Source organism: Netta rufina (assembly GCF_964035555.1).
Source record: "Netta rufina genome assembly, chromosome: 3".
NCBI classification, from domain to species: domain Eukaryota; kingdom Metazoa; phylum Chordata; class Aves; order Anseriformes; family Anatidae; genus Netta; species Netta rufina.
Window position 1 is genome coordinate 35,917,376 of NC_140125.1, and position 23,671 is coordinate 35,941,046.

Here is a 23,671-nt window from a genome sequence, read left to right on the forward strand (position 1 = left end):
AATAGAGGTCTCAAGGATTCATTCCATACACATCCTCACAAATACTTTTATCTTCAGGAAGTGTGCTAAATGGTATAGCAAACAGTCTTCAAGTTCCATCCTTCTCTCACAGAGAAGAAGATCTAAAGCATCAGGGATGTGATTTTACCTGAGTATATAATTCTCAAAAAACACAACTGGCAAATGTTTTATCTTTTCTACTCCTTCCCTTTATATGGGGATTATCTCCCTCTTGTAACAGATGTTTGAAATGCCAAACCTTTATTTTATTTTTTTTCCTCCCCTAAATGAAACATCCACAAATGACAAGAGGGTATTTACACATCCTAAAGGGGCAACTGACTGGCCAAAACAATGGCAGACACTGCTGCAATCTCTTCTTTAGAAGCACTTAAACATTCGCATTTTAATTATTATATGAACTTTTGCCTACATTTTACGTAAGTCCCTTAGCTGGCTTCATTCCATTGGTTAGCAGGGTACAACTTAGACCAAATAATTACCGTTTTCATACAAACTCAATGGCAAGCATGATATTAAAAACAAAATTTCAAAAATATTTTCTATTTTAGTTAGGTGGCAAAATCAGTTTCTAAAATAATGTTTTCTCTTCAACAAATTTTTCAGATTGCAGTATTCTAAAGTGAACTATCCACATTATGCCTGCTACAGAAAATTAAATTTTGCTGATTATGTTGTTAAAACTCATATTCTCTGAACTCTTACTCAATACACATATGGAAAATAAATACCATAATACTGCAATGTACTGTACAACTGACAATCAGTTGTCACCTCTTGATCCTCAGGTTCTCATCTTCAAAGCTAGCTAACACTTGCTAGGGTTGCTAAAATCCAACAGTTTGTTACAGAAGTCAATGAACAGGACTTCATGTCTACAGTGAATTTGTAGTCCAATGAAAAAAGAGAAGCTAACCATCCAAAACAGCTACAACTGCACGGATGACCTGAATCATAGTAATTACAGCAACACACAACTAGAAAACTGTGAAAGCTGGGTGATACACCTAATCCGAGTTCGTTCTTCAGCTGTGAGGAAGAGCTACTGCAGATCCACACTTTTCAAAGTGCAATAGATAAGGATACAATAATGCAAATAGCTGAGACATTTGAAAAGAAAAGGAAATTGTGCCACACTACAGTCTTTCCCAGGCAGAGAGCTTCAAGCTGTCTCTATTTAATCATCTTACAGAAGAGTGTTCAAGTTTTATATTACGAATTCCCTTCTTCTAGTTGAGAAAATCTTCCTTGCTTTCAGCTGCTTCTTCTACTGGGAGAAATGTAACTGCAAACAATATTGCTCACTTTTAACATTGAAAAACAAGACTGCTAGAGGGGGAAAACAACCTCGCCATGTGCTGAACATAGAATCCTTTCTCTTATAGAGAAATGGTGTCCAAAGCAGAAGCTGGACTGTCTTTGGAATTAGTTAATTAAGGACATGTGTTTGTATCTTTGTCCTAAAAAAAAAAATAATAAAAAAAATAAAATAAAAAATTGTTATTATCTTCTGTTCAAAGCAATCTGGTTTAGCTCTATTTCCCAGTTTGGAATCCCAGCATTTGAAGTGGAATTGGGTCTACAGGTCAAGCAGATTTAAAATAAACTCCCTAGATGCTCTCAACTAAATCCAGCACATTAATATTATGGAAAATAATAAGCTATCAAAAAAAGCTTTAGAAAGCTAAAATAAAACACTTACAGAGCCTTTTAGTACATATGAATACTGCCTATTTGCAAATTAAGAATTCAGAGCTGACATAGTAAAAAAAAAATAAAAGTAGTTGCCTACAGCATCGTATAAGACTTGGTTTAAAAGCAACAACAAAAACCTAACCCCTCTGTTTCATGAGATCTTCCCCATTCTGTTTTTCTACAGCTTGAGGGTGTTCAAATACTGAAGAGACTGAATGAAACACATTTCTAGGTTAAAAAAAAAAAAAAAAAAAAAAAAAAAAAAGGTTTATGGATTAAAATCCTGGATTTGGTAAATAAAAATAACAATAGATCCTGACTTAATACTCATGTTTAGACTAAACCTTCCAAATGATAAGAAGAGGGAAGAGCAAAAACATATGTAAACTTGTTTTCTTTTTAAAAAAGTTGTTAAAATGTAGCTAATTGTGGTTTTTAATAGGATCCTTTTCATCATGGGGGCTCGGTCCTGTTTCTTTGAACCAGGTTTTCAAAGCTATGATCAAGAGTTTGAATATCATAAGCACACTAGTGACTGTAATTACAATTAACAATGCAGTAATTAAAACACAACTGGCTTGGCTTTAGAGCAAAAGGCTAACAGGACATATGTATTATATGCATTCCTTTTAAGGACACATTTAATTGCTCTCTCCCAAAACAACCTAGCCCAAGTTAAATAGCTTGAAAAAGCATATGGCTTGGGATTATTACAAAACAAACAATGAGTCAATTAAAGTTAGAAGAATCTTTCCCAAAGCGATTTAGGATGAACGTTAAAAGTAGATTTTTCTTGCTTTGGGATTCATGAAAGACAGAAAAATTCATACCTTATTTCATTATCTTTCATAAGAGAGAAAACGGAAGGAGACTTGCCACAGAACCTATTTCAAATTTATTCTGCATGAAATGCCTTTCTGGATAAGTAGCAAAAAACTTTCAGATGATTTCATGAATATTCACCAGTGCACACTGGGCATAAGGACCACTTTTTATGCCAGTGCCAGGTACAATAATTTTTCAAACACATTCCAAGCAAACTACCAGGCTAAACTTTTGTAGAAAAACACTGTCATGCTATGATGGGTATTAAATTACTGGAAAGAGAATATTTCAGTGAAAAAGTCAAAACTATACTCATTGGATATGCATCTGTTTAAAACAAAATTGTCCACATTCCTAAGACCTTTGATATTAGAATAAAAAGCTAAATTAGCTCTTGTTTGTAAATCTAGCTCTCAAAATGGAGAAAGAAAAGCTGAATAAGCTTTATCCAGATCACTCCTGCAAGATCATGAGATTTAAATATATTTCTGATATGCCATTTCTTTGGGTATCTAAAGTGTAAGCCTGTTAATCATTTAACATAATACTGTTATTTACATAACATGCTGAAAACACCTCATTTTAAAAAATAAGAGCTTTTCAAATAGAAATAAAATTTCATGTTAGAGGTGTGGGAAATTGACTATATTGTCAGTTACATCAAAAGTGGCTGCAGTACTTTCTCAGCAGCATTTCCATAAATGCCATGTGTTTCCCTGTGATTGATAGTTCTGCACTTCCACAAACATTCTTGCTGTCTCTGCTTGCGTTTTATGTCAGAATTCTGAAAAAAAATGTCACTGTTTAGTTCAGACTGCTGTATAACTATATAAACTGAAGGTGTTAGCAGAATACCAAACAGTAATAGTTGTGAACCTTACAGGATGATACCTAGTTCTTGAATCCTATAAGGTCAGTAACACATACAGTATAACTATTTTGTAATACTATGTTCAGAAACTATATGCATGCTTATAGAAAGTTACAGAAAGCCAAACAACTGTAGGAAATTAAAGCATGAGGTAACTACATTTGTTGAAAGATGGGGAAAAAAGAAAGAAATCCCATAGAATTAGTATTTTTATAAAATTTTCATTGCATTTTTGCCTCTGGTTGCCTATAATCCCTGTTCAGTTTCTGCAGTTACATATAGTTCAGTAATTACCTTGCAGAAAGTTAATCTTTTTTCTTCAGGATCCTGCAAAGGAGTCAAAATCGTGCATATTTCCTATATGCTTATATGATCTTATATGATGCTTTATTCTAAGTCATGATTTCATTCTCAGTTCAGGCAAGAATAGAAAATAAAAAGAATGAAAAACTTCATAAGCAGAAGTGGTATGGAAAATTAGAAAGTGTAAGAGATGTATAGGATGATGGCATAAGCAAACAGAAAACACATTAAAGCTGTCTGATATAACTTGTTAATTTAAGAATTATTCTGAATATGAAAAACACAAGTGTTGAGCCCAACGTATCCATGTTAATAATGAAGTCTTCAAAGAGATTAAACAGGGATTAGCGGCTAGTCTGCTTTTTACAGAGATGCAAAATATTTGTGTTTACTTCAGCTTGGAAATCACTACAGTACTGAAGAATTCTGTCTCCCTCTGTCACGTATTACTAAAGCAAGTCCCATTCTTTCAGGACTTTTCTTTCTTTTTGGAAATTCACAGAAAAAATAAACCTATAAGGTTACCAGCCAAAGATTGCAGTATAATAGTATTAGATTGCAGGATAATAGCACTATTTGTCTATTCAAGATAAATGCAGAGAGAGTTAGAGCTACTGGGATATGACAGTCTTTTCAATATTAAGGTATTAGCCATTTAAGAGTTAAATAAAAGGCACTTACATCATGTTTATAATGCTGTCTTTCTGTGTCTGGTTAAATATAACATTTTTTCTGTCATTGATAAGGACTTTTTCAGAGAGGAAAAAGTTTTTATGTTTTTTTTTTTTTCCCTCTGTTCAGACATGCAACAATGTGGAAAAATAGCCAGTGAAGTAATGCACATGTATTTTCTCTGTCTACTGACTGATCCAAGTATCCTATAAGCTCTTGCAAGTAGAAGCGATAAACTTCTTAATTCATGTTTTATCTAAATTTTCATATGTTTTCACTAAAGACCTTATATAGTTAGAACTATTTTAAAATCATTTTCAGGTCTTTTCTAGTAGAATCTATTATTGAGCACTGGCTATTATTAACATTGTTTCAGAATTTCTGAGTAAAATTTGATGTGGAAGCCAAGAGCTCCAAATTTATACAAAAGTATCTGAAAAAGTATTTGGTAATAACAAGGTTTCAACATGGTCTCCCATAGCATCCCCGTATCCTAGTTGGGATGTTACAGTTTAAATGGGTAGACTACAAAATGGGTGAAAATTGGCTAGGTTGTTTAGTTGAATGTGTAGAGGTTAACAGTTTGTCTTTCTCCTGGAGGCTTGTTGCAAGAGTTCCTCCAGAGTCCATTCTGGGAAAGGGATTATTCTCCCTTTTATTCTTATATTCTCGTTATTACTTGGCACTCATTAGGTCCTAACTGGTATATTATATCCAGTTTTGGACCCCAGTACAACACTGATAAATCTAAGTGCCACAGAGGACCACCAAGATGCTCTGGAGGTTGGAGCACACAAACTGCAAAGAGGCTGAGGAAATTGGCTTGTACCTAGCAGCACTTTTCAATACCTGAGAGCATGTTATCAAAAAGGCTGAGCCAGGCTCTTCACCAAGGTGCAAAAGGGAAAAATAAAGACAACAGCCATAAATTAAAATAAGAAGTTCCAGGTGGCCTAGAAGCATGAGAAAACAGGAACCACATGAAAAGGAAAAACTGTATACTGCGTGAGGATAATTAAATATTGGAACAAGCTACTCAGAAAAGTTTTGGATTCTCTTTCCTTGAAGGTTTTCAAGACCTGACTGCATAGTCTTCAGTAGAATGGTCTTATGCCATAGACAACCCTGCTTTGATTAAGAGTCTGGACAAGATCACATCCTCAAGTCCCTTCCAACCTGAATGGTTCAAAGATACTAAGCAAACTGATAAGATTTTGCAGAAAACATGCAGACAAGATATACTCCAGAACCATTTAGCTCTATATGCATTTCTAATTCATATTCAAGTACCAATAGTTTTTGTTGTTGTTGTTGTTGTTGTTTTTTTTCATAATCAGAATTTAGTTACCATGAGAACACATTTTGACTTAGAGCCTCTCTTCAGTGGAATTCTGATTTCTATAGACTAAAAGTATATACTACCCCTCTTTACAAAGGAAAAGGAAGAGGAAGAGGAAGAGGAAGAGGAAGAGGAAGAGGAAGAGGTAAAGGTAAAGGTAAAGGTAAAGGTAAAGGTAAAGGTAAAGGTAAAGGTAAAGGTAAAGGTAAAGGTAAAGAAAAAAAGCTCATTTAATCTCTCTGACACAAATATATTCAATGGCACATTCATGCCTCTAAACTTAAAAGATGTATACTTTAATTTCTAATTATTAATTTAGAATCCAAACCCACAGTTCTAATGACTCCGTTTCTTAGAGCAGAGCAACTCATGCCATTCTGCAGTGACTAACCTACAGAAAATGCTCCTGGAGATGTTTTTCTCCTAGGTGGATGAATGAGATCAAGGGAGTTTTCAAGTGAGAACATGGCAAACAGGCAATGAACACAGTTCAATCAGCTGGGGAAGATCTATTTAAAAAAAATAAAACAAAATAAAAACCTACCACTTTCATTAAGATGAAATGTTAAGACTTTGCTTTGATCTGTGCTTACATGTAATTTGATCTCTGTACCAGCCATAGATTTCCTAGCGCTAAACACAGAGATCATTGTCACTGTCTTCCACGTTGCAGAGTAAAGGACATGTTCTAGACCCCTGCTAAAGCAGCAGCCGCTACATAGTGAAACCTTCCTTCCCCACTCAAAGGGGCATCTTTCCCTTGTCTGCCCATGTTCTCACATAGGCATGGAGGTAAGTCAAAACACTTGTTCTTCTAGGCAGAACGTGAAAAGGAAATGCTACAGTGCTAGCATTTCTGCCTCTAGGCAATGTGCAGGTCATCTCCTCTGTCACATCCCTTAGATGATGATGATGATGATGATGATGATGATGATTATTGTCATTTTTAAGGAAAGGTGTTCATCTTGCTTGTACTATACATGCATGAAAAAACGTCAAAGAAAGATGAGATTCTCATCCCATATCTGTACAATGCAATACTACATAAATCATTAAGTGCCTATTAGTTTTAAAATATGCAATAATAATGTTTATTTTGTAATTTGCTTTACACACTTGCCAATTATACAATTATTATTTCCTGGCAACCAAAAATCTAGTTCACCTAAAACATTATTTAATAATAAGCCTTATTAAAAAAAATCCTCCTGCTCAAGAAGAATAAATGCTAGCATAGTATTTAATATAGGAAAGTCAATTTCTTACACTAACTTGAAGAGATGGTATGATTCATCAGTTGAGAGCAGAAAATTTTAAGACAGAGACAGAGGGACAATGAAGTGAAAACAAGACGTTTAGTTAATATATTCTTATCTTACTCCCTCACATAGGCAAGCCTTTGCTACTACTAAAAATTGAAGCTCAAAGTGGCATGAAAATGATGTAATTACATTTTCAATTACCTCTTTTAAGAAATCCGAGTACTGTGTCTTCCTGGTTTTCTACTTGAGATGCAATACTTAATTGAATAATAAAAACACCAAACTCAAAAGCGTAAAATATTCACTGTGGAAAGCTGCCAACTATACTTCTCATTCAATTTGTTTCACATAGTGAGAACAATGCTGGAATCCTGTTATGCATAGCTTCTGTAGCTGCTAAACAGACAAATTAGTACTTTTGCTATGGACAGAGATTTGTCTGGAAGTCTGATTTTAAACTTGACTTCAAAGTTTTATAACCATCGCAGCAATGCCAGAGGCTAAAACAAAAACACAGCCACAGCTTTGGAAGAAGGCAACAATTTATTTCCTTCAATTTTCATGATTTAGGGATATGGGAATTCTGTACTATTTTTTTTTCTCCCCGAACTCACTTTAAAAAGGCTACTTTTTAGAAATGCAAGCGTACAGTGAATTGATAGAGAAGAGGATCCAAGAAAACTAACCACACAGTCTCAGGCATTTCCTGATACCTCCCTACCAATACTCTCCTTCAGCCTGAACAGTTTCAGACTTCCTTTTTTCTTTGTTGGAGAACAAAATTTGGCAATTTACAAAACCGACTTCAAATCTCACTTACTAATGGATTAATACAGAAGCAACTCTAATAGGCAGATGGCACAGAAATAGATTCTAGCAATACATGCCTATGTGTAGGGCCTCTACTGCTAGCCAGGACCTAACCTGAAGTTTCCACATTCACTCACTGGCATGGTAACTTCAGAAACCTTTCTCTTTTTTCATTGTTATGGAGAATACAAATTCAGTTCCCAGCAACACACGCTGAATTTACAGAGAATAGAGAGACATCAAGACAAGGTTCTGAATGTCTGATTTTGTGAAACAACATCATTTACAGTCAGAATCTGAAGTTGGCAAGAATATTTTCTTCACCTGTGAACAGTCCTGCTCTCCAATCTATATCCAAAGCACAAAAGAAAGGAAAACTGAAAAAGATTGAGTGTAAAAAGCTTCTGCACTAGTCAACAGCCTAGTCTTGTCATATATATATGTAACGCACACACACACTAACACATTCACTGGGGAAATGGCTCAATGAATTTCAATACAGATCTAAATACCTTCATTAATCCAACACTGTAAAGCAATATTCAAGTTCTCTGCCTTTATTATACACTCTGCGTTCAAGTTCATACTAATAGTGTATAGTGAAAAGGAAACCTAGATGACTTTGAGATGATGGCTTTCTTTAATAAATGTTTCTATTTTCACAATGAGATGCATATGAGGAACTGCACCTACTGTGATCACAAGTTAAGCTGCAATAGAATTTCTGTTCTAATATAAATATACATCTTTAATCTTACAATTTGACTATTACTATTATTATGCTTCTGAAATGCAATATTTTCTGGAATTGCACTGCTGTATCTTGACATACAATTCATACATTTAATTTTTAACATGCCTATTATACTGAAATAAAAAAGCCGAAGGACAATTAATAAATTGGTCCCCTAATTACCATCCTTTCTAAGTGTCCTATATTTTATAGAAAATAACTGTACTCAGCAAAAGTCTCATTGTTGCCCTTAGTTTGGAGAAAAATAAACCCTCTTACCGTATTGATCCAATCATGTAGGGCTGTGCTAGCTGTACTACAATAGCTCCACTCCCAAGCTGATGGCATGTGTACCCAGAATCCCAATCATAGTTTTTTGTGTCTCCATTCAACAAGGCATTGCGACTTCGACTTACACCCTCAATCACACTGGCACAATCTGCAATTGTTGCAACATTTTCAGCAGGAACTGCAAATTAAAACACAAAGAAGACAGACACAGTAATACAGTCAGAATACAGTTCAGATAATAATGGTCTTTATTTCTGGCAAAGAACTGAAAAAAAAAAGGATGAAAGTATGATCAACACAAGGAAACATAACTCTTATTTAATATAAATTACAAAGCTCTGTTTTACAAGTACTTCAACACTTATTTTTTGAATTACGTATTATTTTCCTCTGTTAGCATTTAACCAACCATGGAACCTTCTGTCTGCAATTCAGAGAGACTCACAAGCTTTTTGAATGTCACCTTTCAAGAAGATGATTGATGGACATAAAAAGAACACTATTCACGTCCAGCACTTTCTTTTAAAATATGATCTTTAGCTAACTTCCTTAACTTTTCAAACACGTCCATCACATACACCTTCTTTCTCCCTCTCTCAAAAAAATTAAAATGAATAAGGTTGCAAAATGATGTTTTCTGAACATGCAAAAAAATCAAGGCTACCTGTTTAGCCATTTTATAGGGTACATAATATTGAAAACACAGTTTTTGCTAACCGATGACAAAAATTCTGTCTGCACAGGCTGTATAAAAAAAAGGTAAGATTTCCTATGTCAGCCTCTGATGAAGAATAACCAATTTGTATGTAGTAACACAATAAAAAAAGGAGAGGTAGAAATGTTACCAAATTATATGAAGGACAATGATCAATTCAACAAAATTTCCAAATTCACAGTATCTCATACCAAACAAATTAAAAAAATCAGAACAAGAACAATACCAGCCAAAACATGAAGTGCACAATTTTTTTTTTTGTGGATTTTTTTTGTAGAAATATGTAAGATGTAAAACAAACACTGTAAATTTTCACACAAAAAATATGTATAGTATAAATGAAAATGGATTTATGCAACATTTTAAGTCCACTTTCAAATGATAACTTAATTGCAATGATCGTCTCTAAAATATGTATTTAAACTACTACAACATCTGAAAATGGCTGAAATATAGTTATATGAAATCTCAGAGCCAAGTTCAAAAGTCTCCAGCATCCCAAAAAGAGCTAATTTTCCATGAGGAGGTAGGATTTCGGTACTTTAGGAAGGCCTACAAGAAAGATGGGGAGAGACTCTTTATGAGGGTAGTGATAGGAGAAACAGTAATGGTTTTAAACCAAAAGAGGATAGACTTAAATTAGACATTAGAAAGAAATTCTTTACTCTGAGGGTGGTGAGGCACTGGCACATGTTGCCCAGAGAAGCTGTGGATGCCCCATCCCTGGAAGTGTTCAAGGCCAAGCTGAATGGGGCCTTGGTCAACCTGGTCTGGTGGGAGGTGTCTCTACCCATAGCAGGGGGTTGGAGCCAGGTGATGTTTAAGGTCCCTTCCAACTCAAGCTATTTTATTCTATGACTATATGATTCTGCATTTTAAGTGTGCTAGTGGCGTTGGATGCAGAATCTTAAATGGTAAATGCTGAGGTGAAAAAAAAAAAAAAAAAGGAAATGTGTAAGTTCATTGTCAAGTAATAATTCAAGGTAATGGAAAAGCAAGAGTTTCCTAAAGATCTACTGCACTATCAAATTTGATATCATCACTGTGTGCTCATCAAAAACTACTAATAGCACCGCATTGCTATCTTAGAAATGTCTTGATTCAGTATTACTAAAAAGAGGCAGACAGCAATTCCCGGATTCTTATGGGGGGAAAAGTATTGGACATGAGGTATACTTCGCTAGGAACGATCTGAATGAAACAAAGACCAACAATGCAAACTATGAGCACAGACATTAAAAAAAAAAGTTTGCTTTGGTTTTCTTTCCTTCCCCTTTTCCCTGGCAGTAAGGGAACTTCTTTGTGTATCCATTTTATACAGGCATTAAAGCATTTTTTATTTAGTGCCGCTTTTCGCAGGAAACAGAAGCTATGAATATCTAGGTTAAAAAAATATGTAAAAGATAAAATATCAAAATCAATTATCATATTAAGGTTCTGTGGCACATTCTAGACACCTTCTGAGCTATTTAAGGCATTAATTTAACATAATACTACTCAGTTCATCCAATATTGTACCTGCATGCCCTCTAAGCACCATCACGTTCTCTCACATTTAAATTTCTGCACTTATCCATGAACTCCTAAGACGATGTTATCCTGATTAGTCAAACTCCTTAACAACCACACAGAAATTGTCTTACTGTGCATTCAATACAATTCTGTGGTTTTCGCTCCAATGGTTAATTAGAAAGTGATTCTAACTAATTGAAGCATGCAGAAGGTGCCATACTGTTTCTTCTCTCTAGGGGGGTCTGCCACTCCCTATTTTGAATGTTTATCATCTTCTTTTATATCCGCTTGATAAACCTATTAAAAATACCATCTGGTGGGGACTCTGATCTGTGCTGTATTTTCAAGTCCTCTGGTTCTCCTCCTTTTTCCCATTAGATTTTCTGCTACAATTTGGGTCACTTGTTTACAAAAATGTACTGCCAAAAAAACCCAACAACAGTATTTTTTGTTGTCGTTTTGCTTTGTTTCTTGATTTTATTTTTTTAAATCTACCAGCTATCCAGCTATTACAGTAACCAATGTTGTTCGAAAAAACAAAAGAGGAGATTACAAATATGGAAATTCTTCCTCCCTCTCCCCTTTGTTCATACTCTTGACAAATCTGATTCACTTTTATGGAACAGAAAATATATCTGTTAGCAAAGCATACACATTCCGTAAGCAAACAAAAGGAAAAGATGATTGAGGCTACAGTACAGCAGGAAAAAAACAGTTATTAAAACTTATTTTCTTGTTTCCTGGTCTTATGCTGAGGTATGGAGAGATGAATTGCTTGGCAGTATACTTAATTCCAGCAGTATTGTTTTAAGGATTCAAGAAAGGGTTTGGATACTTTTTTTTTTTTTTTCTTATCTGTTCTTGTGGTAATAAGTACATCCACAAAGTTCTGACAAATCATCTGATTTAGTCAGTACTATTACCTACTACTAACAAATAAACACCAGGCTATGCCACAGATATTAGAACTGCTGAAAGATAAACATTGACTTATGCCATAGATACTACACTGGAATGTGAAGGTTTACATAGTCAAGTCTGCGATTTGGAAGAGAGGGCAAATTAGAATTTTGACCAATTTTAAAAGAAATTCCCACTATTATTCCTCAACTTGCAACTGTCAGTTTGGATTAAAATAATTGCAGAGAAGGCTGATTTTTGATTCCAAAAATCATACTAAAAGCATAAAAACCGTTAGAATTGAGCGCGTTTTTAATTGGCAACCAATTGGCTGACTACAGAGATCTTCAACTGAAATTTGTCTGAGGAAGACTTTAAGAAATAGCAGTCATTTCATAAAAGCCTTCAGAAGCAAGCATCCTTTGTTGCAGCACTGGAAATAAGGGGAAAAAAAAGTAACTGGCATCATATGAACAGATCTTTATTAAAGAACAGCGGTAACTAAACTGACCATGTGGCTGCCCTTTCCTGTAGAAAGAGGAAAAAAAAATCCCTTATTTATTTAGATGGTCTGAAAATTTTCATTACTTCCTAAGGCTATGCTTGCAATAGAGATGACTTGCATTGCTGGGGAAACTGCATGGCTTTGAAAGAAGACTAACATTTAAAAAGAGATGAAATAAAATAAATAACTTTGTGTGGAGTCAACATTAACTAGATGTGGAAATAGCACCTCTTGAGGCTTCCTTGGAGAGAGTCAGCAGTGTTTTACAATGCTGAACTACATACTAGGGAACTGATACAACTGGTTTCTCTTTGTTACACATTTAAGTGTTTTTTGTTGTTGTTTGTTTTTGCCTTTTAATAACTGCCAGTGAGTAAAAGACAAGTGAATGATTACATATTCATTTCATTTTTTCCTTTAAAAAAAGTACTCCTAAGGCATTGAACAGCACATAAATGAAGGTTCACAATGATTCATAAGTACTGAACAGCATTCCCCAGAGAGTGACCAAGGACATTCCAGTGTTTTATATCCATCTCTTGCTCTTCAGTCATTATTCACCGTTTCCCCTTTCGTTTGTAATCCACCAGCTTAAGGATAGTCTGAAAGACTGAGGCAGACCACAGATAAACACAACTTTGTGTAAAAGCCTTCCACGTTGCACTCCCTATGGCCCTCACCAGGCTCAAAGTAGGACTGTGGCCTAGTCAAACCCGTGTGCTTGCACAGTCCTTAACCGCACCTCAGCACTGGTTAAAGGTTTTTTTTAGCCACAGGACTTCGGGAAATTATCATTTTTTCTCCTGTGGCAGATAAACAGAATTGATTCCTATAAATACAAGGGAAAACAAAAAACAAGAGTGGCATTGCATAGGAGAAGCCCCTTGCCCAGGGCTGTAGCTTCTTGCCACTGGGCAGATTAGAAGCCATTATCAACAATTGCATCATGTTGGGTACTGCTTCTCCCTTGAGAGGAGTATGCCTCCTGCTTGTGAGAATCTTAATTTGTTTTGGATTGCAGATTAAATATTAACGACTACAGACCATTCAAATTTCAGAAGTTGAAAACACTGTTTTTGAGGTTTTAAAAATATTTGCATCCCTGTTAGGCAAAACAGTTATGTCAATCTAGGGAATCCAATACATAAAAAAAATGCAAACTTACAAACACATTTAGAGATAATATTCCAAAAGGAAAATTACATCTCAACCCTAACATCTGCGTTAGGGAATAATTTCCTATGATTGAATTCATTTCTGTCACTTACCTCATTTAACAAGACAACGAAGTGTAAACCAACACTAAAACATCAGACTGAAACATCAGTGCTAGAAAGAGCATATCCTGCTACTTTTACCTCAAAATTGCTAGTTAATTGCCACTGGGTCAATTCAGCATCACATCCAGTATTGTGTACTGGAACTACACAAATCTTCCATATTAGCTTTTAAATATAACATGTCAAGTTAATCATTTGTCATGAAAACCCTGTATGTAAAAAAAAAAAAAAGACAACATAAAATTGCTGTTACCATGTGATGACACTTCACTTATATTATTTGTTTGGCAGCCTTCTAATCTTTGCTTTACAGTGACAGCCGTTAGATAGATACTATATATCAGTAATAATATACCCCTCTTTGCATATACAGCTTTCTGATCAAGCTGAATAGGTTTAATGAAATTAAATAATTACTTTTAAATCTCTGACTAAAATCACTAAACAGACACCTCAGTGGCCTTAATTCTTTGGAATGAGATTTGAAATGAGAAACTCCTTGTATACTATCTTTGGTGTTCTTTTTGTAAAAGTAAGGGTCACAAAGGCTTTCTGAAAGGACCATACAGCCTTCAAGGGATGAGCACTTCTTTTCCTTAATAGAACGGATTATAGCAACAGCAGTAAAGGTATTAAATTAGGTTGGAACACATTTAATACCATACTGCATAAACAATGAACTCAATAATATTACCCAACACTGCTTTTCAAGGATAAGGATGAAAGCTTCTGTACTCAATCAAGCTTAGAAGCAACCTACTCTGATTATTGCACTTTCATATCCTTCACAGAGCTTTCCTAACTGCTTTCAGTTCACTTTACCACATCCTGTCACTAGAGAAATAGAAAGAAACATTATAAACCCTCATTAGAGCTATAAGATAAATCTGTGCTTATTATCCTATTGGTAGTCACACAAAATTTTTATGGAAGTAGAACTGGGACAGGCTGTTTGATAAAGGGAACCAGACAACACACTGTCTTATACAGGTATGTAAAACAAAGCACTAAATGCATATAAGGTCACTTTGCTGGATGAAGGCTTTTGAAGAGGTAACACTGTTAGCAATAAATTCTGGTGGAAGAGCCATTATACCCTTGCATTTCACAACTGCACTGCCCCCAACTTGTCTCAAAATGTTTCCATTTGTCCCTTCCTCTGCAAAGTCACATATTCAACTGTTGTTGCCTCATTTGCAATCAGAAATTGGTCCACATATTCCCTTTTTCATGGTACTCTGCCATTAGTCATCAATTTTCTCATCAGTTCACACCTCTAAACAATATCAAAAGCATCTCATAATGCAGTTCATTACACACACTGAAATTGCAATTCTACTTGTAGTTTAGGAGGGTAATCTGTTCTGAACAGGGAACAATATTTGTTTTTCAGTGACTTTGCATGCATCTGCATTACTGTTGGCAAGGCTAGTAGCACAATCTTATCTCTGATGCTAAGGTTTCTAGTAAAAAAGAGATGTGAAAATGATAAAGTGTTCTGTAGTGCTGGGAGGCAAGGAGCCTTTTCTGCAAGGGTGGCAGCTAAAATTGGAAACAAGCAGAAGACTACCTACAAACATCTCCACAATTTAATAGACAGATGCACAAGGGGCATGGAGCACTGAAATATGAAACAGCAGGTGATATGCCTGTGGCATATGTTGGCGAGAATACCATACAGTTAAAGAATGGAAATTTGATCATAGAATACAGACGTATATTGGCAAGAGATGTAGCAATAAACTGACTTGGCTCGAACAGTCATACCCTAGCCTACATTTTGATTTACATAAGCATTTATAATATACAACTGATATTGAAGAATTTGAACTACAAAAAAAAATCATGAACCAATACATTTTAAATAAAGCCACTTGAAGTCTCTATTCCCTAGATTAACCTTGAAAGTCATGATTTGAATTTGGAACCCAGTACCATGCAATGCTGAAGCAGATGGAATTGTTCACCTCACAAAAAAGCTCACTAAAAAACAAATGTCACTGAGTACCTGAAAGGCAAGTCAGCTATGGTACACACACACTCCAACAAGCCAACATGGATTCGCTACCTTGCCTATTATTATGATAAAACAATCTTCAAGTTATTTAACATACACAAAAAAGGGGAAGGTATGTTATTTTGGTCCTAAATTATTTACTAAACAGAATTGATAATCTTAAAACAAATGTATAAAGATATATGCATCACTTACCTGCACAAAATAATTCTTATTTTGCATGAAGCTTTTAACAAATTCATAGCTAGCAGCAATACCTATGAGACTTAGCTCAAAGGTTTTTATCAAACTCGAAACATTTTGTCTCTCTGGTAACTAGCTTGCTACAGCTAAATGTTTCCTTTAAATTCTGCCATTCATTACTGCTTGTTCTATTTTCTTGTCAGTAACAATTGCAGTACTACTTGCAAACTCACTAAAACAAAGGAAAAACTTTCTATTTGCATTATTTGACAGCCTATACATTTTCAGGCTGCATGATGTAAAAATCAGTAAAGTGTGATTTGTCAGGCAATTTTTTTATTCAATGATTCTACATAGATATCATGAAATCCCACAGCAAATCTCGTGAGACTGGGTTTAGTGATGTTATGCCTTTGTACAATGCATGGAGGAAGGGCTAAAGGAGTTGGGACCCATTTTTTTACAGCCAGATATAGTTCTCCTCAGAAAAGAATTAAGAGAAGTATGTCTGACTATGTCTCACTAAAAATTTTCCCTCTGATTCTTTTTCAAGAACTGTTTTTCCTTCTATCTACCATAAGTGCATGCTTAAAATTTAAATTCCTATTTAAAAAAAGAAAAAAAAAAAAAAAAAAAAAGCATGAACTCTTGACAATTTTGCTGAAACTTCTCCATTTCTTCCCAGAACAAGCAATAGTCTGTGGTACTAAATCATACACAACTGTAATAGGTGGTCTGAAAAATACAAAGAAGGACTAACTCAGAAGGACTGAATTAGACCAAAACTACAAATTGGGGAAATCCCTCCTATAAGTACACAACGACTAAAAGGTATATAAAACTCTTTTTCCAATGAATTTCAAGATCTCACTCGTGAGCTTATACAGAAGAAAGTGCAGAGATCACCTTGTTTGAACTACTAAGAAATCTTTGACACAGTTTATCATTTTGTATTATTGATCTGTTTGGGATTTCTACCTTAAGTAATGCAATATTATGTAAATGTACTTAAATCACTGTAACACAAGCTGTCTGGAGCAGACAGCACCAGAAATAACAGAACATTAACACAGCATTCTGAGAATAAGGGTAGCCAATATGATGCTCTGTCATGGCTAGATGTGTCTATAATTCTTTGGTGAAAAATTAACACATTGGAGTTCACTTTCAGTAGTTGAAACTAGTCTGCATAAGAGGCCTTAAATGCCCAAACCCACCTTCAGTACAATAAATATCTCTGGTTACTCCATCCCAGTTACAGAGTTCAGGCAAACCTAGCTGGAGGCAAAAGCAACCCTACTATGACATGGAAACAAAAATCAGATTAGGAGCACAGAGTTATTCAATTACCAGTGGTTTTGTCAGCAGCAGTTAATTTAATTTGAACTTTAGCATTCCTGCAGCATCACTAATTGATCCACAGCACTGGAATTTCAAAGCAGCCATGAGGACTAGCCAACTAATTCTAAGCTTACAGCATGATTTAACTCAAGTTAGAGTGGAAGGGGAAGTACAGCAAAAGTGCAGTGATGGCCAGTCTTAAAAGGCAAGTGTTCACAGCAGTTCATATAAAAGGAAAACAGTTGCATCTCTTACCTATCAGACCCTTCTCAAGAGTAAAGGATTTGTTGGTAAACATGCATTCAAACGCAACAATGTGGAAAACTTTGTTCACCGTGTTGTGGGTCCCAACAATGCGAATATACCTATGGAGGGGAAAAAAAGACAAGCAGTACAAGTTAGGCATGATGAAATTCTATGCACCAAAACATAACTGATTCATTGGGACTGTATTGTGCAAAGCTGCAAGAACCAAGTAATTACTGGAAAAAAAAAAAAAATTAAGAAAAGAAACAAAAAGAGAGAAAATTCACAGCAAAACTTGCCAGGATGCTGGCTCCAGTACAATGTTGTAAAATTTAACAAAATCTTTCCAGGCTAATTTACCCAGAAAACCAACGTGAGACACCTTCTGTTTCAGAAGTAGACTGTTAGCACAAATGTGTGTTCATCAAAGCTTTAAAAGAAAATAAATGAATAAATAAATAAATAAATAAATAAGTATCCCCTAACCAACTGCCTTCTACCACAAAGAAAAACTTCATATAACCCGGACAAACCCAACAAATCTCCATGATTTCTCTGCAGAAGCCACTAATTATTGACCCTTTAACATGACTCTGTCAGTAATTCACTGGATGTGCAAAATACCAATGTCTTTGTTGGTGTATCTTTTATTAATAATAAGAAACATCTGAACAATCAAATATTTTGAAACAAAGCTAGTTCTGAGTTTCATTCCAGGTTGGATAATTTGTACTTTTAAACTCTAATTCAAAATCAAATAAAGCTGCTCTTAAACACCCTAACCTATTCACCTTTTATCATACCCTGGAGGCTTCACTTTCTATAAACAGTCATTAATCTCAATTCAGCCTGATTCCTTCATTTTTCGGAAGAGACAACAGTTCTTACTATAAGTTTTTACTTTAAATGGAACATTGCACATCATTTTAATAAATGTTGAACAAACAACACAGAAAACAGTCTTGATCAAATACCATTATCTTACAAAATGGGTTACCCATGCTGCAGAAAACTTTGTATCAAATTCTTTTCAATTAAGAACTACCAGAATATACAAATATTAAGCAATATCCTTTGTCTGCTATAAAAAAATAACCTTTCACTTATGCAATACAATTATAGTTCCAGCATAAAGACTGTTCACCAACAGAATCATTTTAGCTTGTGTTCTTTATCATACTGAGTTTGAAAGATACACAACTTTCAATCCTGACTTTTTAAAAAAACAAAACAAAAACACAATGTAAGAGCTCCTCGCTACATACCATCATGATGGTATGTAGCTAGACTTATTACTGATATTACTTTGCCTTTAGTGTACATAGCAAGATATTTTAAAAATATTAAAAACCACTTATTACATGTAAATGACTGCAGGAGACAACTATGTTATCTGAATATCATAACATCACTAAAATTGACAGAGCTATTGACCTCTGATCCTTTTAGCTCATATAATCACTTCATTAAAACAAAAGAAAACAACAACAACAACCCCCCCTCAATTATTACATATTTCTTTTACATGTAGAAAATTGATATACAACATGGTCAAAATTTCAATTAATTGTTACATTTATTTTTATTATCACTGCTTGAAACAAAAAAGACTGGTGCTACGTGAAATGCCATATTTTGCTGCCAACAACATGATAATAAAACTGATACAAGCCTCAGTTTTTCTCATGCTAAAAATAACTTGCAGTGCAAGTGACACACATTTGGCCAGAGCAAAAGCACAACAAAGAAACAGAAGCAAGAGCCACCCAGCCCACTGCAGTGTGAGCAACCCTAAGGCTTCTTCTACTCACAGAGCTGATCTTCTGCAAAACAGGCACATACCTACTCAGTCTAGTCTTTTCAGGTTAGATTTTTTTTTTTTTTATCAATTCATGAGTATAGCATGAACCCTAAATACATTGGCAATGACCAGCATATTGCAATGCTTTATTTCTATTGAGCATTAGAAATGGAGAATTTAAGTGTTAAGACTAAGCACAGGAATAATCTTGGAACACTTTAAGATTATGTGGAAGGCTCATTTTACCCTAGAGACTCTTGCCTGTCTCAGGAAAGAAAGATATTGACTGAGTTGCCATGCTTGCACAAAACACACTTTAGGGTAACCAACAGAACATTACTACTTTGAAATACTTCAGTTATGTTTCCTTGCTTTAAAGAATTTCAGAGAATACACATAGTAAGAATACTAATAGGAACACAAGGAACTACTTCACAATTGGCTAATTTATTTAGATTTTTTCATGTATTAGAAAACTGCAATACTTGGGCAAATATCTTTTTTTTTTTTTTTTTAAATATATATACATCAAAAGGGTGAGAAACACACAAGACAGTTTGTCATTAGAAAAGTGTCTTTATCATACCACACACGAGTTAAGTAATGTTATCATTTACCAGTTAACACAGTTCTCTGTTCAACCAGTAGAAAGGCACACAATTTTTTTTTTGTACGCCAGATACTCTTATCAGTTATTTTGAATAATAGTTGACAGTATTGGTGGAAAGCTGGATTTTTGAAGTAATATAAAACAAAATCCCATCCATTAAAATAATTACATATAAACTAATCTTCTGAAATATATTATTTCAACGTGATGATATTATTGCAATGCAGAACATAATGATATGGCAAACCTCATCCTTTTCACAATGACAATATATATATCTTATTCCTTATTTCTCTCAAGGTGAATAATAAGCATGGTTTCCTGCCTGAACCTTATATACATCCACTTGGTGGAAAATAAAATTAGGAAATTTTTAATATTATGTTAAATACCTTAACTTCTAAAAACAAATTCTGAGATTTTAAATAAAAATTCTAATTTATTATTCCACTTGATGCAAGCTTGATGTAGAGATGTCCAGTACCTCTAGGTAAGCAAGTTGTATCTGAATTTTTAAATATCAGCAATGAAGATAGATATTGAAGATACATAACCTGTTTCAGAACATTAAACAATGGACTGAAAAGAATGGCTCAGAAATATGATGCTGATGAAAAACTGCAACGTGGGTGACTTTAATATGAACAATGAAGTCAATCAATTCAAAGCTTACAGATTTCAGAAATTTAAAATATCTATTATAGCTCATGATGTGCTTGAAAATTTGTAAATTTTCCTAAGCGCTTTCCTGACAGAAGAAAATGCAACAAGATTAAAAATAAAAGGATCCTTCATGCAATCAGTGCCTGTGTATCACCTCATCATTTTGTTGGAACAATTTTTTAGATGGAATATGCAACTACAGGTAACAAAATTAGTATGTACAGTTATTCAGCACATGCACATTTACAAATGCTTAAAATGCACTGAATGTGCTGTGTGTTCACTTCTAAAGGATACTTTCGAAATCAGCAATGTACATTACCAACATCACCAACACAAGTACAAAAGGAGTTTGAAATAGAGATTTTCTATTGAAGTGATGTATAGGTTATGGAATACACACTGACCTTGAAAACAAATCTCCCAACTTTCCTTTTGTTAGCTATATTTCCACAATCTCTAAAGACTTTACCATTGACTTCTACTGCTTACTCCAAGTCTTAAAAAACATTTGAATATTAGCTGTTGTTCTCCTCTTTATGTACATATTATTTATACAAAGCTGAACAAAATTATAAGAGCTGAAATTGAACTTATATACATATACATCAAAAGGGTGAGAAACACACAAGACAGTCTGTCATTAGAAAAGTGTCTTTATCATACTACACGAGTTAAGTAACGTTATCATTTACCAGTTAACACAGTTCTCTGTTCAACCAGTAGAAAGGTTTGTGTCATCATATATTAATATGATTATACAACAATATATTAATATGATTATACAACAATATATTAATATGATGACACAAAAATCTTGCATTTCTTTACAATGAAGAAAACACGTATTTGTTCCTCAGTTGTCTTACACACACTTTTTTTTTTAGGGGAGTATCACATTCCCCTAACAGAAACAAGAATGGTCTGGTAATAAAGTACTGTAAAATCTGTGTGGGTTTGAGGTTGCATATCCTGTGTGTGTGGACACCATGTTTCTGTAAACTATTGACCAGCTGCAACACAAGAATGCAAGTAATAAAGTGCCATCAAACTGGGATGCTAATTCTGTGACCAGATTGTCAGATCGCTCTCATCAATCATCAATCTCATCAATTGCTTACAGAAACACGGTGTTCACATGGGATACGCAACCTCAATCTGCAATGCAACAAAATGTAGAAATTCTGCGTTTTGGTTATGTCACTCATCTTGGTTGATGGTGTCATGGTTAAACTGAAAGCTGTATTGTATACCATAAATTTTAATGGATTTTTTTAACCAAATTTTTGGGGTTAATTCCCTTCCCCTCCCCCCCCCCCAAAAAAAAAAAAAAATAAAATAAAATAAAATACTGCTTTTGGGCTTTGAATGGCAGTGCATCACCCAGTAAAAACTTCTGTATCTGTTAAGAGGTCTTAGGTACAGACAGCTGAGAATGAGACAGCATGAATTCTAAGAGCCTTCTGGTTGCCACAAGCGTATCTAGACCAAGTACCAAGAGTATAGCACCTGGAGATACTCAGTAATATGGACAGAGAGTAGCGTGCGACTGTCTACAGCAAACTAGGAAAAAAGTCCTTAGGGCAGAAGCATGTTAGAAAATCTGTCCTTCCCTCCACAAAGCGTAGGGAGTCTTCCATGAACTTGGAGGCCAAAGCTAAGAGCCTTTTCTGAGGAACTTCCGTGGGCACTGGCGCTGACAATCCTGCTTTGTACAGGAATCTGTTCCAAGACAACCACAAATAAAGGCTCCGATGAGCCCCTCTACCAGTGGACTTTGTACTCAACTGGTAGATTTGGCACAGGGACAGAGACGGAAAGAGCACTGTCTCGTTATTCAGAAGAGAAAACCTTGATCACTTTGAGGGGTATTTTACTGGTAGGAAAACAGAACTGCAGCATGGGAGTTTTGTCGCTTTAGGAGACCTTTTACTTTGGTTTCTAGCCCTGTTTGAAAATAACGGATATTGATAGCATGGAAATGCTTTAAGAATTTCATCTACATATCACAGACTTCTCTAGTCACAGTTCGTCACGCTACCCTTGGCCTTGAGATCCCTTTGGCAGGAATACCAGAAAAGTCTGCACTCTCATTTTTATTATTATTATTTGCACTAACAAGAAAATTATTTTAACTAGAGGGGAACGCCGTGTTCTGCTACATCTTTGTAGAAGCTTAAGGTATTAAAATTTGAATGAACTACCTAGCTTGACTAATTCGGCAGCTACATGGCAATGACCTCATCCATCCCCTTTTTTTCCCAGAGCAATCCTTCACCTCTACATGAAAATATGACTCGGGCACTTTGTTGCAACTACAAACACCCGTATTTCTGAACAACTACATTATGTTTTACTTCTGCTCTGTTCATTTGTACAGCTGACACATTTAATTCAGGTAACAGCTGCTGCTGAACATACCATTGATTCAGCTACCCTGGAGGGCTACTAAAAACAAAACCAAGCTGCCTGTATCCAAACAGTACTTAGGACATGTGTGTCAAAGCATAAGAATATGCATACTCTAGGATCCTTTCTAATCCTTCATTATAATAGCACCAGTAAGATATAGGCAAAGTCTGGAATCTATTAAGCACGGAGTCTAATCCTGTAAGAATACTAAACAGAAGACTAAGTAAAGAGAGGTAAAGGAAATTAACAGATATTTTGCATTGATATCCCACTCTGAGTTACTGTCATTGCAAAACTGAACAGCAACAGGGAACTAAAATAAAGAACTAAATTCAACATGTACAAAACTACCTCCTCAGAACTTGGCCTTTTATTTACATTCATGGAGCATTTTGTATGAGACACCAGCGCTAACAGTTCATATATCCTTTAACTGCTTAGAAACCATTAACATTTGTATTCTGATCATTGCCACAGTGATGTACGAGAAACAGCCCAGCACACAAGGGCATGAGAAGACATTTTGTTTGTCTTTTAGCGGAAAAGGAAACAGTGATATTCACAGCCATCTCAACCTCATTTATTCACAGTTCTTTAAAACATACAGTCCTGCAGACACACACAGCTGAGTCAACAGGCTCATGGCAGAAGGATGAAAAAAAGA

General features: G+C 35.0%; 1 protein-coding gene across 1 annotated transcript in view; it reads right to left on the reverse strand.

Moving 5' to 3' along the window:
• Positions 1-23,671, reverse strand: part of BTBD9 (BTB domain containing 9) — a 118,841-nt gene that overhangs the window by 27,428 nt on the left and 67,742 nt on the right. The window contains exons 8-9 of the mRNA XM_084284746.1: positions 17,531-17,640; positions 8,811-9,000 (exon numbers count right to left, since the gene is read on the reverse strand). Coding sequence (XP_084140872.1) covers positions 8,811-9,000; positions 17,531-17,640 — 300 coding nt within the window. The remainder of the gene's footprint in view (positions 1-8,810; positions 9,001-17,530; positions 17,641-23,671) is intronic.